Source organism: Tachysurus vachellii, chromosome 23 (genome assembly GCF_030014155.1).
Source record: "Tachysurus vachellii isolate PV-2020 chromosome 23, HZAU_Pvac_v1, whole genome shotgun sequence".
NCBI lineage: Eukaryota > Metazoa > Chordata > Actinopteri > Siluriformes > Bagridae > Tachysurus > Tachysurus vachellii.
Genome location: NC_083482.1, coordinates 9,019,812 through 9,035,805, shown reverse-complemented (window position 1 = coordinate 9,035,805; position 15,994 = coordinate 9,019,812). Strand labels below are relative to the sequence as shown.

At 36.8% G+C, this 15,994-nt stretch overlaps 1 protein-coding gene across 2 annotated transcripts; it reads left to right on the top strand.

The window, feature by feature from the left end:
- The first annotated feature begins 3,819 nt into the window (after window positions 1–3,819).
- Window positions 3,820–15,884, top strand: trpm5 (transient receptor potential cation channel, subfamily M, member 5). 2 transcript variants are annotated; one of them, XM_060859634.1, is made up of 25 exons: window positions 3,820–3,921; window positions 4,065–4,215; window positions 4,744–4,924; window positions 5,018–5,184; window positions 5,549–5,726; window positions 5,847–5,911; window positions 6,042–6,224; window positions 6,330–6,429; window positions 6,603–6,721; window positions 6,942–7,277; window positions 7,803–7,946; window positions 8,662–8,785; window positions 8,976–9,121; window positions 9,281–9,393; window positions 9,511–9,609; window positions 9,713–9,974; window positions 12,624–12,742; window positions 12,944–13,076; window positions 13,484–13,658; window positions 13,795–13,963; window positions 14,292–14,470; window positions 14,829–14,961; window positions 15,050–15,122; window positions 15,212–15,302; window positions 15,394–15,884. In XM_060859634.1, exons 1-25 carry the CDS (start codon window positions 3,860–3,862, stop codon window positions 15,453–15,455), a joined length of 3,564 nt encoding a protein of 1,187 aa, XP_060715617.1. In that variant the 5' UTR covers window positions 3,820–3,859; the 3' UTR covers window positions 15,456–15,884. The 2 variants fall into 2 exon arrangements, with proteins under 2 accessions (XP_060715617.1, XP_060715618.1); XM_060859635.1 differs by lacking the exon at window positions 3,820–3,921 and having other exon boundaries at window positions 4,081–4,215; window positions 4,739–4,924.
- The last annotated feature ends 110 nt before the right edge of the window (window positions 15,885–15,994 follow it).

The following is a 15,994-nucleotide window of genomic DNA, read 5'->3' as shown; positions in this document are numbered from 1 at the left end:
ATATTTGAGACTATACTATTTTGAGAGAAAGAGAGAGAGAGAGAGAGAGAGAGAGAGAGAGAGAGAGAGAGAGAGAGAGTGTGTGTGTGTTATTGGCATCTGGTTATAGACTATATAATTAATTTGACTCGCTTATTGTTTTTCAGACATTATACATTGTAATAACAAAAATAAAAACAGACAGTACTTGTAATGAAACAATTTTTGTTGAATTGATGAACCGAAGTAAATAATATACAACAACTAAATAATAAACAATATTGCAGCTATATTGCAGTTATATCTATGTTTACAGGTAGATACTACACAAAGCACAATGCAGATATAATTTTTAGTTATTAAAAAATATTACCACAGAAGTAGTAGTCGTGCAATGTAGGCATATTTGTTAATATAATAATAAAATATTAAGATCAGTTTCGCAATATCAATATGAGACAATAATAATAATAATAATAATAATAATAATAATAATAATAATAATAATAATAATAATAATAATGCAATTTGTAGTAGTCTACTTTTTGGGGCGTTAAATTATTCGTAGGTTAAATGTTTCTAACGACCATTTATAATCTTGTTAAGTAAAACATATAACGACAGCATAAATAACCTAAGGTCAAATAAATTGGTATATATATTTATGCATGTCTTTGTTATGTGTTCCTATAAGCTGTAAGCACCACAATGCGAGCGTATAACCTCTGGAGGACACTTTGAGTATCTACATCTGTAACCGCATCCTGCCGCACTGTAGTCAGTTAAAATAGAGCCTGTTATTAGCCAAACTATTCTGATATACTGTCTGGCCTCTTTGGTCAGCATTAGAAGGCCATTTTTGTTGTAAAGGAGCAGCTTAAAAATGTTACTTGACTAAAGAATATTATAAGATTGCTATAAAAACATTATTTCGGGTCCACTAAAGGTTACTCTAAAACTCTGTTCACATTAAAAGTGAAGATCAGAAACATACATGGAGAACAAGATTTCTTACACAAATCTGCTTTTTAGCTCATCAAAGTTGCTGATAAGTTAAGGAAAGTGGAGACGTTCTGCAGATTATTCATGTTTCTTATTTCTAAGGTATTTCTAACCTACATTTATTATAGGAAGAAATATTATTCATTTAATAGGCTTAATGCAAATGTTGTTTTTTTTATTCTTTTTTTCCCCTGCTTTTTCAGACTGCTGTAAAATAGGAACAAACCTGACAGAATATCGTGCTGGAACCTGTAAAACACTGATTTTATTAGTGACAGGCAAGAAAAGAACTAATCAAGAAAGAAACTTGTAAGCTATGTAGGCCTATATTTCCTACCTCTAGATAACGCAATCAAATGTGAATTCTGCTTTGTTGTTAGTGCGTGTAAATTACAAATAATGATTATAAGACCATCAAAAATGGGTCAGTTACAAGTAGGGGACATTAACACGTCTGATCATGTATGATTTTAACCTTCACACTCAGACACACCAATAGGCTATCTATCTATCTATCTATCTATCTATCTATCTATCTATCTATCTATCTATCTATCTATCTATCGATTTTATTTGCCACTAATTAACATTATTAATAAATCAGTTTATCAATTGCTGTATTTAAGCAATTGTATAGAGCAACTGTATAGAGTTGCACTGGCCTCTTGTGGCCACTTATACGAATTACAGTCATTTGTTTGTTTGTTTGTTTGTTTGTTTGTTTGTTTGTTTGTTTGTTTGTTTGTTTGTTTGTTTTTGTTGGAGCTGTTCACTTACAGAAACATGCATTTCAAGCTTGAGTTCAGGTAATAGGAAGGAGTTTCACACTCTCATCTTACATAAAAATGCCTGAAAGTGGACATGTGAATCTGGTGAAAATTTGTGGTGATTGTGTGTGAGTCCAGTGTTTCCTGGATAGATTCTGGATTCACAGTGATTCTGATCAGGATAAAGTGCACGCTGAGACACTTTAAATTATAGTTCTGGCTGATGTAAGTGTTCTGCGCACTGCCTACAGGTAAGTGTGTGTGGCTCTGCAGCAGAAATTGTGGGGCTGGTCATCTTTGGTAACAGCACACCTGCACTTCATTTCCTGGTTTGAATGAAACGTGTACAGAGCTCAGTGTTCAGGTAAGAGCTGAAACACTGCAGGTGCAGAAGTGAAGACAAAGAGGCAAAGCAAGATGCCTGAGCTTCAGGACACTCCTATGGTAAGGAGGTCTTCTGTCTATTTAGATAATATGTGTTTTCAGTAACTGTAAACTTTATTTTCACTTCAGGTTTTAGGTTTCATAAGGTCCTTATTTTGTAATTTCAGTTGGTACATTAAGTTTATATATTTGAAACAGAGCTGTCTGAGATGGATTTGAACAGCCATGTCAGATTTTTTTGGATTTCATATCTTAAGCGTAATAGTGTTCATTACATGCAGTGTACAAAGATTGTAAATAATAAGGTTTATTTTAACAACGGCTTTCAAGAAAAGCATAAAAGCATGGATTTATTATGAGTAATGTAAGTATGATCTGTGATTTCAGATGCAAATGATTACTCTTGCATGATTTATTGTGTATGAAGTACCTCACACACACACATCCTGCCATAGTCCCTAGTCAAATTATGACCTCCACCTGTTGCCTTGGAAACACACATGCGATTTGTACACCTGTAGTAGTTTTCATAATACATGGTATTTCTGAGAGTTACCTTTCACATTTGAACTTGTAAACTGTCTTTGTGTAAATGTGTATTGATTAGATGTGTCATGATATATTCAGGTAACTCATGGAGTGAGAAAAGACAAACAGACAGGCTTTGACAAAGATTTTTTACCTACCTGTAAACAGCATAATACATTATTTTTTATGTACTTTGTTGTGTAATGTTATCTCAATGTGGGCTATACTATGAATATAATGTGTTGCTCTTTCCCCATAAAGTGCAAAATATGCTCTCTAACTGTCTTGTGGAAAAAAAAAATAAATAAAATTTGGTCCTTCTCTTGGTAATTGCTCAGACTCTCTTTCATTTCACAGTGGAATAATACAACTCAACAAAGACATTTCATTGTATTTTATTTGTATTTGAATATTTAAATCATTATTTGAATACAGTGATTTTTTGTACCAATTTCATCAGTTCACTGTGTAGATTTGTAAGAAGGGAGCAAAACTCCAGACAATGTTGTTCTAGGATAAAACCTTGTTTTTTTGTTGTTATTTTGTAAGTCTCCTCTTCTGACTTGTTTTCCTTCAGCAGGGAAAATACTTTGAGGTTCCTGAAGTCACCTGTGAATCCACCAGTAGAAACTCAGGATGTTTGCATGTGCAAAGAATGGAAATGGAAATGGAAATGGAAATAGGGCCTTATTTGCATAAAGAGGCTTCTGAACAATGCTTATGAACTAACCATTCACTTTATTAGGAACACCTGGACGTCTGCTTGCTCATGCTATTATTTAATCAGTAAGTCAAGAGACAGCAGAGAAATGCATAAAACTTTACAGAAACAGATCACAAGCTTCAGCAAAATGTGGCATGGTTTTTTGCTAGGTGGGTTGGCTTGAGTATTTCATAAACTGTTGACCTCCTGGGATTTCCACTCACAACAGTCTCTACAATTTACATTTACAGAATGATATTTGATGTAATCATTATCATATCATGTAATCATTATCATATGTTATCATGCAATCATCTGTATCTACCTGATTTGATATATTGTGCTGCTGCTGCATGATCGGCAGATTGGACAATTGCATTAATGTGCAAGTGTATGCTTAGTGTTTTCCTAATAAAGTGGAAAGTCAGTTTATGTCAGTATGTACATATAATTTTTGTATAAATTGATTATCTATTCTGTGTGTACACAGGTGTTGATGCCCTCAGGGAAGAAGTGTGCAAATTGTGGTGAAGCAGTTCTTGAACCGGACGAAGAAGGGTGAGAGTGGGATCAAGTGCCTTCTTCATTCATGACCGGTTTTATTATATAATAACAATATTATATAATTATACAATTTCCATTTTTCTGTGGGTTATTTCTGTTTAAATGTATGTGTGTCTGTGGGTGTGTCATATATACAGAAATGTGTTGGGTTGTCAGTGTTACTCTGAAGAGACAGAAAATGAAGAAGCCTCAAGCCATAAAGCTAAAGACAGGCGCAATAAAACCCACTGGACAGCTGGCCACTTGGGGGACATCGACTTTACTGGGACCAACAAGACTAGGGGCAAGGTAGGCTAGAACTGATACCTATATTAAAAACAAGCATTTTTCAGGATTTTATTTTCACACCAATAATGTGTTGGAATGTGTTGGTATAATGTTGTCATAACCCAAAAATCCACAATCATTTATACAATGAACATTACGGCCACACATCCATGTAAATGTACTTGCTTACCTTGGTGTACACTTACAAATAGAACAAAAATTAGGAGGCATTTTTTATGTATCTTTGGCTTGTTTTAAGCTAAATGCTAAAAACTCTCCTCTTAAAGCATAGTAAAACAACATTTTCCAAATGTAATAATTAAATACTTGAAAACACTGCTGCTGCTGTTTTGCATCATTGGAAGTCATTAAAATTATTATTTAACATTTTTATTGTGAACAATTATACAATGACATGTTTTTGTATTATTGACTACAAGTCGAACAAAGCAGTGTGAATCAGCTTATTACTGCCTATTTTCTGTCACATAATGATTTGCATGTTTATTAGACCTGTGCATTACTCACACAATCTATTTGTCAGTCCAGTTTGCCAGGGTTAGCAGTGACACAGAGCCAGAGTTGATCTATCAGCTGCTGACTGAGCAGTGGGGTCTTGCTTCTCCACACCTGGTGGTGGGTCTGGTGGGTGGTGATGAACAGGCCCAGATGAAACCCTGGCTCAGAGACACAGTGAGGAAAGGCTTAGTGAAAGCTGCACAGAGTACAGGTCAGGAAACCTTTTCAACACTAAGGATGTAATAATTAGGCATGTCATACATGGTTGGCCTTTATGGCTGTCTCTGATTGTCTCCCTCACCAGGAGCATGGATCCTGACCAGCGGCCTGCGGTTTGGCATCACAAAGCATTTGGGCCAGGCAGTAAGAGACCATTCACTGGCCAGTACTTCTTCAAAGGTGCGTGTGGTGGCCATTGGAATTGCTCCCTGGACCAAGATTCACAACAGAGAAATGCTGCTCTCCGCCAAGGTTGTGACATCCTGTAGTATAGGGGAATATATCCTTATTCATTGTACTTAAATATATTTTACAATTGTAGGAAAATGTGTGTCATTATGAACATTTCCTATTTTTGACAATTATGTAAGGAAATAAACACAAGGGGGCGTACAGTTATAGCAAAATACCCAATACACAACGTAAAGCTAAATGACTATTACTAACTGTAAGTTGTGTATTTTTTCATAAGAGCACACCCAAAAGTGTTTGTCAAGGAGAATTTGGGAATGATTATGATTTTTCATTTATTAAAGACCTCAATGTCTATGATCCCTGTTCCTGTTATCAAATGCCCCTGTACCATTAAGCTTAATTTTGTTTTTTAAAATTACAGCCTGATCAGCCAGCACCTTACCCCACAGAGGATCTTCCTCATGGGGCTGTGTATTCCCTGGACTGCAACCACTCTCATTTCATTCTAGTGGAAGAGGATCCGAAGAAGCCTGGTGCTACCAGCAACATGCGTGTCAAACTGCTAAAACATATCTCTGAACAACGTACTGGACATGGAGGTGCTTGCATATTTGTCTCTAATTTCCTGCAATCCTTATTTGAGATCTTAACCTATAGCTTTATATTTAGCTCACTAGTCTCAATCCTTATTTTTTTTTTCACAATCTTTATTTTCTCAGGGCCTGGAAGCTTTGAAATTCCTGTTTTATGTCTGCTTGTGCACGGGGAACCAAAGTTATTGCAGGTCACTAATAATATGATATTTTCTAATGAAACACAAATCTATTAAATGGATGGTTCACTTATGTAAGCATTTAAATGGGTATTGGTGCATCATTCATATAAATGTTTTCCTCTGTTACTTCCACATGTAGAGGATGTACAAGACAATCCAGAATTCGACTCCATGGCTGATCCTGGCTGGCTCAGGGGGTATAGCAGATATTTTAGTTACATTAATAAACCAGGCTGGTTGGGATACTGGTATTGTCCAGGAACTTCTGACCGATACATTTCCCAATTGCCAAAGTGCTGCAATGGCATCCTGGATCAAATTGGTAGGAGCTATATACATGAAAAAAATGTTTTTGTATTTGCTTTTGCAAAATTAGTGTTACATTTCACCAAACAATTTTCCAAAATTGTGAGTTTTCTTTTACAAGATTAAGAAAATTTTGGATAATCGCCACCTGTTGACGGTACATGACCCTGAGCAGGAGACCTCTGATCTAGACACTGTTATCCTCAAAGCATTAGTGAAAGGTTAGTGTTTCTAGCATGTTATCACCATCTACATCAAAACTATCTTAAATGTCAATTCCTTTTCTTTCTTCGGTAATATTTAATAACGTTTTAATTGTTTTTGTCACTTTTAAAATGCAATAAAAGTTGTATGATCACTTGTTTAACTGTGCTTTTGTCATCTGTTCCCTCAGCCAATAAAAGTCAGAGTCAGCAGGCACAGGATTTCCTGGATGAGCTGAAACTGGCTGTGGCCTGGAACAGAGTAGACATTGCAAAGAGCGAGATTTTCAATGGAGATGTAGAATGGACTGTGAGATATTCATGATTTCATATCAGTTTCACTAAAAATAAAATGTATTTACAAAGAAATTTGTAGTGCATCAGTTTCTCTAATTATCTTGTATTATGTTATCTCTAACTGTTATCTCTAACTCATGATCTATTATTATCAAAGCCCAATTTGCTTATTTTTTGGGGATGAACTAGTCATTTTTATTTACTATTATATTTGTTATTCTTTTCTGATATAGGCAGAAGATCTTGAGGAGGTCATGATGGATGCTTTGGTCAGTGATAAGCCAGATTTTGTTCGCCTGTTTGTGGACAATGGGGTGAACCTGGCCGAATTTATGACTTACAGCCGTCTCCAGGATCTCTACTGCACTGTGCGTGAGAAGAGCCTCCTGTATGAACTTCTACTGAAGAAACTCAATGAGAAACAGGTGCTCCTCTCTGCCCGATCAGCTGGACATGCTCACACAGAGGTAGGGGATAGACGGCCTCGCTTCACTCTGCTTGAAGTCTCCAAGGTCCTTAAGGATTTTCTGCATGACTCCTGCAAGGGTTTCTATCAGAAACTTCCAGTGGTAAGCGAACACTTCTGTATCTACGGTTGCATATATATAAACATTTCTGAATATGAAGTACTTTGAAACAGGAAGTAGGTTGTTTACGTTACATTGGTGTAGTAGATTTCATTTGCATATTATGTCTTCATATGATATTTCACAAGATGCACAATGACAACCATATTCTGTAAAAGACTTTTCTGATGATTATGATTCTCCATTAAACTTTCTCCCAAGATGTTTGCACCAGAAGGACAGACTACAGAACAATTAATTCAGTTTCTTCAGTGCTAGATAGAAAAAAAATCACTAAGAGAGTATGCACTTCTACTTGATGGTTGTTAGCTGCTTAAAGTTCTATTTGTAACTTTCTCTAGAAGGGAAACCTTTTGTGGTAGTATTTATTTTTTAATAGTCCTTCAGAAGAAGAAACCAAATAGTGATTTATAGACAAAAGTCTTTTTGTTTTTCTAGTTTGAAAATATGTTTTTCTATATCTGTCCTGTCAGTGCTTTAATTGCTGTTTGTTTGTTTTGCCACCAGGAGAGGGTAGGCAAGGGTCGGCTCTTTCACAATCAGAAAGATCTCATCGACCTGGACCAGAATTGTGAGCATCCCTTGAGGGACCTCTTCCTCTGGGCTGTCCTGCAGAACAGACAAAAAATGGCCAACTACTTTTGGGCATTGGTGAGGCCACAAAGCCTTTTGGAGCTGATTTTCATGAACCAACTCTATTTACATATCTATCACGTCATCCTTAGAAAGCCCATTTTATAAGGAAGTGGTTTATCTCAGGCAAATTCGGTTGTAGGTAATTACTAACAGCTTTATGATGACAATTACAGCAACCTGTTGCAGTGCAGCCTTTCCACTGAGCTAGAAGTATAGTAGATATTAGTATCAGTCACTGTGGAGTTTTATATTATGCTGTGCTTTTCATAGAAATCACACACTATATTTAGGTTATTTATATATATATATATATATATATATATATATATATATATATATATATATATATATATATATATCTGTTTATTAATATAGACATGATGAGTAACAGTTATCAATTTACAGTATGTTGTAGGGATGGGAATTCCAACAGACCACATGGTGACCAATTTTCATTCAATTATTGTGTTGTGATTATAAATGGCACATTACTGTTAACCACTTGCATTTAAAACATAACAGTTTTAGTCATTCCTGCATTATGAAAAACATTAATAATCATAATAATTCAACATTATGATGGTTTTCATGTTTTAGCCTAAAGATTTTAAATATGACATATAGGATCTATACAGAAACTTTCAGGAAAGAATTATGATGCACGCATATTATCGCTCCTATAGATTTTGCTTAGAAATCCATGTTTGAAATTTGTGTCTGTTTGTCACAGGGCCCTGAAGCAGTGGCTGCAGCTCTCGCTGGCTGCAAAATCCTTAAGGAGATGACTCATTTGGAGTCAGAGGCCGAGAATGCACGGAGCATGAAGGAAGCCAAATATGAGCAATTTTCTTTAGGTGAGATTTTGTGCTGCAAATATAGAAGTAAGCATCAACAGATTACAAACATCTAGGACCCATACAACAGCAATTTGTCATTCTTACCTTACTTGATAAAGTAATTGCATAGATTCTTTTCTGGACAAGTTAAATGCAATGGGCTTTATTTTTAAAAATCTTATTATCTTATTGTTTATGCTGGCTACAGATTTGTTTAGTGAGTGCTACTCGAACAGTGAGGACCGAGCATATGCTCTGCTGGTGAGAAAGACCAGCTGCTGGAACCAAACCACTGTGCTGAACCTGGCCACAGAGGCAGATGCAAAGTCCTTTTTTGCCCATGATGGAGTTCAGGTAACAGCTCCTACTGTATATCCTATTCTATATATACCTATAACACTGCCCGCTACACTACCATGCCATACATAACATTACCCAGGTATTCCTAAGTATACAAAAAAGAATTTGGGCTTGTACTAATGCTGCTATATCACTCTTTGTGGTCTTCATTAGGCATTGCTCACTAAAATCTGGTGGGGAGCTATGACAACAGATACAGCCATCTCTAAACTGGTTGTGTCCTTCTTTTTACCACCTCTAATATGGACTAATCTGATTAAATTCAGGTAGGACCTCATAAGAAAAAATACTATTCTATATCCTGCAGGTAGTGCACAGAACATCACTGACAATTGTTGAATTATCTCGGCATTTAACAGCAATGTGTGTGTGTATGTTTTCAGCGATGAAGCATTAGAGCAACGAGTTGGAGGAGAGCAGTTTGCAGAGCTGGACAGTCTGGAAACAGAGAAAGCCTTGTTATTAACTGATGAGGACCCAGCGTTAGTTTTTTTATTAATAAAACTTTAGAAAGATTTCCAAATTATTATGTAATACATGTATAGAGAGTCTGTTTCTTTTCTATTTTCTGTGTGTGTTTTAAAGTGATGTGGAGGCAGCTGGTGATTATGCTGATCAGAGTTGTGGGGCAGCCTGGAGCCAGTTCATTCTGCGTAGATGGAAACGCTTCTGGAGTGCCCCTGTCACTGTGTTCCTGGGCAACGTCATCATGTACTTCGCTTTCCTAGTGCTCTTCACCTATGTGCTACTTCTGGACTTCCGGCCTCCACCTCCAAAAGGCCCTTCTCCAGCTGAGATCATTCTCTATTTCTGGGTCTTTACACTAGTGCTGGAGGAGCTCAGACAGGTGTGATTTTAAAACAGAATTCATTCACATTTTAGAGCCTGCCTTTCATGTTTGTAACTGTAAACTAAACACACCAGACACATGGTAAGAGTGCATATGTGCTTTTTAAATTGGGCATGTGGCTTTGCAAATGTAGTCACAGGCATATAAAAAATGAGAAAAGCCAAACCTTGCAGCTTTGAAGATTGAACTTTTCTTTTATCCGTCAAATGACAAAAGTGTTCTTCAAAGTACATTTGTGTGACTACTCCTAAGGGGAAATAAGCAAAGGGCTTAATGGGTGGGTGGGAACATGTCCACCAGAAATGGAGGTCCCCATCTTACACCGGGTGGGGAAGATGCATGGTGCCTTTATGCTTTTGACCCAAGTATTCACTTATTCAAGAAGTACAATTGAATGTGTGCACAGCCCTGTCAGTACACATTCCAAAATCTTTCAGTACAAATTCTTGAATCAGGCTTAAATGGAACGGGTTCTGTGCACACTTAAAATCACCCAGGCCTTTTATAAACCCCCTAGATTACTGACTGGCCCATATTTAATATAGGTATGCCAATGGAGTGTAGATGAGTGTAGATGCAATGGAAACCAAGCTGTTCTATATAGATCCTCTTGGCATGAAGATGATTATTTTTATTACAGTTCCAATAAACATACTTGTTTTCAAGAAAGGTCTCAAGATTTGCAGTTTTAAAGGTTTAGCAACTTTAAGACTACTACTTCAGTAAGTGTGTACAGGTTAGTGGGGAATTTAGTCTAAAATGAATATTTACTTTGTGAACAGCCTGCAACCTCTTAACTGCAGGTTGTACGTCACAGTAAAAACTGCATTTTCCTGCCCATCAAGAATTCCACATCATAAATATGCAAATTTGAAACTATCACAATTCTATATTTAACCAGCCCAGTCTCCAGTGACTTATGACCTGCATTTGGAACATGATTGGCACAATGCTATGATACAGTTTCACTTTAATTTACCAAATGAATCAAACAAATGTTTCCAGAGCGACTTACACATGTGTGTTGTAGAATGTATAGACACATTCATATGCTAGAACACAGGCCATCGTCTAGGACCCATCAATCAAAAGGAGGCCATCAGTCTATAGAAGGCCATCAAAGTAAAACCCTAATAGAGGCAAGAAGTATCTCATTCTACAACCTTCATGCCAATACAGAGTAGAGTCTTGATGCATATATATTCCTTGCTTCTTAGGGGATAGGAGTGCGCTACAGATGGAGGAGGAAATGCGCTACAGATGGTTCATTGTGTTTGGTCTGTTTTTAACTTTGCAGGCAATCATCACAGTTTTAAATCTAATATGGGCAGCTACCGGAAGCTAGTGTAGGAAACAATCCAATGGGATAATGTTTTTAATCTCTGCCATAAGTGCAGCTACATTCTGGGTTTGTTGCTTTGTTGTAAGTTTCTCAAAGGAAGACCTGCCAGAGAAAGATGCAATAGTCCAATCTAGAGATAATAATAGACTGAATGAGCAGCTAAGTATTAATAACAAAATGTGCAGAGAATGATATCTGGTTCTCCAGTGCAAGCTTTCATTAATCGTCAGATGCTATGAACATGATAACAACCTGATAAGAAGATATCTCCAGGGATAGGAAATGATAAGATCATTATATGGGGATGTATGTCCAAGGATGTAAAACAGGACGTTTACTAGCTCAGTTATTTTGGGTCAGTTAACAGGTGAGTTTCAGGTGATGATCTAGCATCCTTGATGAGATGTCTTCCAGACAGATATGTGAGCAGAAACATTAGGGCTTTAGTACATTTAGGGCAAGAATGTTACCTTTTAAATATACAGCGAAGAGGGACCAAGCACTGAGCCATGTAGGGCTCCTTATAAGAAGATGTCTTCTATAAGAAGAACTGTCCCTCCAGCAATCCATGGTTGGGACACTAACATCAAGTCCTATATGAATGGATTGTCTTGTGGTTGACTGCTGAAAGTTGTATGATAGCTTCAACTGATCAACTGATGGAGGTCAACTGATAGTGAACAACACATTTAAGAATGCAAAAGAGAAAAAGAGAAGTGATACTGCTCAGGAGGTGGTATCTAGTCTAGACTTTTATAAAATGAGTATAGCTCTGTCTTAAAGGCAGTCTGTAAGTTACCGAATGTAGGGGGGCCATTTACAATTGAAGTGATAAAGGTAAGAGGTATTGAGAGATGGAGTCTGGAGAATTGTTGCTGGGACAGGAGTGAATGAACATGTGGTGGGAGTCCTGGACAGGAGAAGCTTGGATTTCTATTGCAGAAAGATGAGAATAATTAAGAGCAGGATCATACATAAGGGGTCATGTTTAGCAGAGATTGTTAATCTCTTTAAAGAAGGTGGCAAAGTCATCATCAGTTAGAGAAGAAGGTGAGAGGGATGAGAAGAGTAGATAAAATGTTACTGAAACTTGAATGGGTCACATGCATTTAAATGAAACATGATATGAAAGTTTCCTCCCACAAGGGAAACCTTTGTGACATTTTAAACTCCTTGAACAGTCAGTACACTGAAATGAACTACAAAGGTTACAAAACACAAATATTATAACAGCAGAATTAAAATGATAAGATGGTAAAATGGATGAGTTTGAAAAATTAAATTCCATCTGCCGTGTTTCCTAGAGTTTCTTCTCGGATGAAGACATCAGTATTTTGAAGAAGTTTAAGCTCTATGTGGAGGATAACTGGAACAAGTGTGACATGGTAGCCATCTCTCTGTTCGTGATTGGGGTGTCATGCAGGTACTGTGCTTTATTGAACCACAGATGACAGCAGGCATTACTAAATGTTACCTGTCTTTGACAACTTGTTTTTTTTTTATTCTTTTAACCCTAATTTTGCTTAATCAATTAGTTTAAAGAATCTTGGCAAACAGATACCATTGTAATCATTATTTTAATATAAAATAATATAATTATTTAAAACATATCATGTGTTTATAGGATGGCAGAGGGAACATATGAGGCTGGACGCACCGTCCTGGCTTTGGATTTCATGGTTTATACTTTAAGACTCATCCACATATTTGCTATCCACAAGCAGCTTGGGCCCAAGATCATCATTGTGGAAAGAATGGTGACTACATGATAAAGTATTTGAAACCCTCAGGGATGATTTAGGTGTAATGTGTATACGTGTAAGGAGGATTTTTTGCCATTATGTTTATGAAATTTTAGTAGACTTTATAATTTGTTTTAACAAATATTACAATACATTATTTAATTAATTGGTTCTCATTATTCAAATATTTGTGATTCTGTGTCTTCTGTCTAATTTCTGTCTAATATTTTTTGAAACGCTTTCAGCAAACATAAATGTCTAAAGTCCTAAGTGGATAATTTTCTTCTTCTTCTTCTTCTTCTTCTTCTTCTTCTTCTTCTTCTTCTTCTTCTTCTTCTTCTTCTTCAACTAAACAGTAGTAGTAACACCACTCTTTGACATGGATTGGTTACTGATTCAGGACATATTTGTATTACTCACAGATGAAGGATGTATTCTTCTTCCTGTTCTTCCTGAGTGTGTGGCTGATTGCTTATGGAGTAGCGACTCAGGCTCTGCTCCATCCAAATGACCCCCGACTAGACTGGGTGTTCCGCAGAGTGCTTTACCGACCATACCTGCACATATTTGGCCAAATTCCCCTAGAGGAGATCGATGGTGAGCTATCTAGTTGTTGCAACTTAAAATCATAATTTGATAGACATTACTTGCACATCTATGTCTACGTGATTGCCACAAGATGGCAAAAAAGTGCAGGATAACCAAATACTAATTACTGCACTTCCATCCACAGCGGCTAAAATGCCTCAAGATAACTGTACCATGGAAATCCATATGATCATAGCCGGCACTCTACCCCCCTGCCCAAACATCTATGCCAACTGGCTGGTCATCCTGCTGCTGGTTATCTATTTACTGGTCACTAACGTACTTCTGCTCAATCTGCTTATTGCAATGTTCAGGTTAGAGCGGGTTCTAAAGAAAGTTACTTGGGTTTCATTTCCCTAGAATTACAGCATTTAGCAGACACCCTTATCCAGAGTGACTTATAATTTATACAACTGCGCAATTGAGGGTTAAGGGTTAAATGGGACATGGGATTCGAACTCATGACCTTCCGGTCAATAGTCCAATGCCTTAACCACTAGGATACCACATCCCTTTTCTTAAAAGTAATAAGTAATGCACTTCAGCTAAACAGGAGGTACACTTTAATTTAAAATGCAAGGTGAAATAATGTATTGTTAGACTGCATCAGCCCACACATTTCTGCTTGTATCTCTGTCACAGCTATACGTTCCAGCTGGTGCAGGGGAATGCCGACATCTTTTGGAAATTTCAGCGGTATAATCTGATTGTGGAGTATCACAGCCGACCTGCTCTTGCTCCGCCCTTCATAATTATCAGCCACATCTCTGAACTCGTGTGGAGCATCTTCGGAAAGGCTGAGGAAAACATTGAGATTTTGGGTTGGTTATGTGTACCACTAAACCTTTTGAAACTTTGCCAAATGTAAACTGGCAGTAATTTATAGTCAGGATACTGTCAAAATACATAGTTCTTAAAAATATAGAACAACAACTCTATCCCCTGGTAAACAACAATAGTATCTAATGTATTTTATATTACTTAAATATTTAAGTAGATAATGGTACATTATAATCACCTTCCAACATGGAAAATCTACAAGACAATTAAGACCTAAGAGCATAGATCAGTATATGAGCTGGAGCTGCTTGTCTGCAAAATATCAGTCAGTAATGAACTACCATTGTTTGACTATAAAAATGTACCCGGAATTGATGAGATATTGTGTTTAATGGCCAGAGAGGGAGCTGCCACCAGGCCTGGATCAGAAGCTGATGATCTGGGAGTCTGTGCAAAAAGAGAATTACCTTGCTAAACTTGAGAAGCGTCACTTGGAAAGCAGCGAAGAGAAACTGAAGAGCACATCCTCTAAGTGAGTTAGCCTCAAGGATTTTTTTTCATTTTGACTATATAGAGCTGTGTGCTACACTTTTACTGATGTCACCACTTTTACCTTTTAGGGTGCAAAGCTTGCTGTTGAGTGCGGCACGGTTTAAAGAGCAAGAAAAACGTTTGGCATTTATGGAGGCAGAGGTAAAATCAATTACTTCAAATGTCCCATGAAAAAGGATGCTTCTATCCTCCAGATGATGCTGACCAACAGTTTTATTTTTGACCTTCAGGTGAAATACTGTGGAGAGGTGCTGTCCTGGATGGCAGAATGCTTCAAAAGAAGTACACTAAAGTGTGACAGAGATGCTCCCAAAAGCCCACGTAGATCTTCCTCTTGCTAAACAATAATGCAGACCACATACCCCTTTACTTTAGTTGCAGGTTAACATTACATCATCTGTGTGTTTCACAGGCACTAAAGCCAGCAGCGGCGAGGCAGCAAATGCATCAAAGAAAGATGAAAAGGAAGGATAAGCTTGATCAGAAGCAAATGACAGAACTGATTTTGCAAGAGATAAAATACAACCCTTTCAAAATGTCAAAATGAAAGCTTATAACTTATGATTGTTGTTTTCCTATTTATTTTTACTGTTGAATTTTTAAGGATTTTTTTTACGAATCGACATCATAAATTGAAAACCAAATAAAGATACTTGATGAAGAATAATTGATCATTTGTATTTGAAATATCCATATTCTAACGACCAGTCATATATATTTTTAAGTCCTATACCCTACTTGTGTTTGCATTCTGATGACATTTTTATGAAGTACAACAATTCTGTGGCTAAAATATTTCAGCCCATAACTAACACTTCCTCTACCCGGCTTCCCTATTTTAAACAATGATGTAAATGTTTTACAAGAATTATCTTCATTAAATTATTTGTATTCTGTGTGAAACCTTCAAACGTGTTTTAAAAGTTTAGAGTTCTTTACTGTTCGTACGATGTTTATCCAAGCCTTCATGCGCTGATTATTCATTATCAGAATGGCCAATACAATACAGAGAT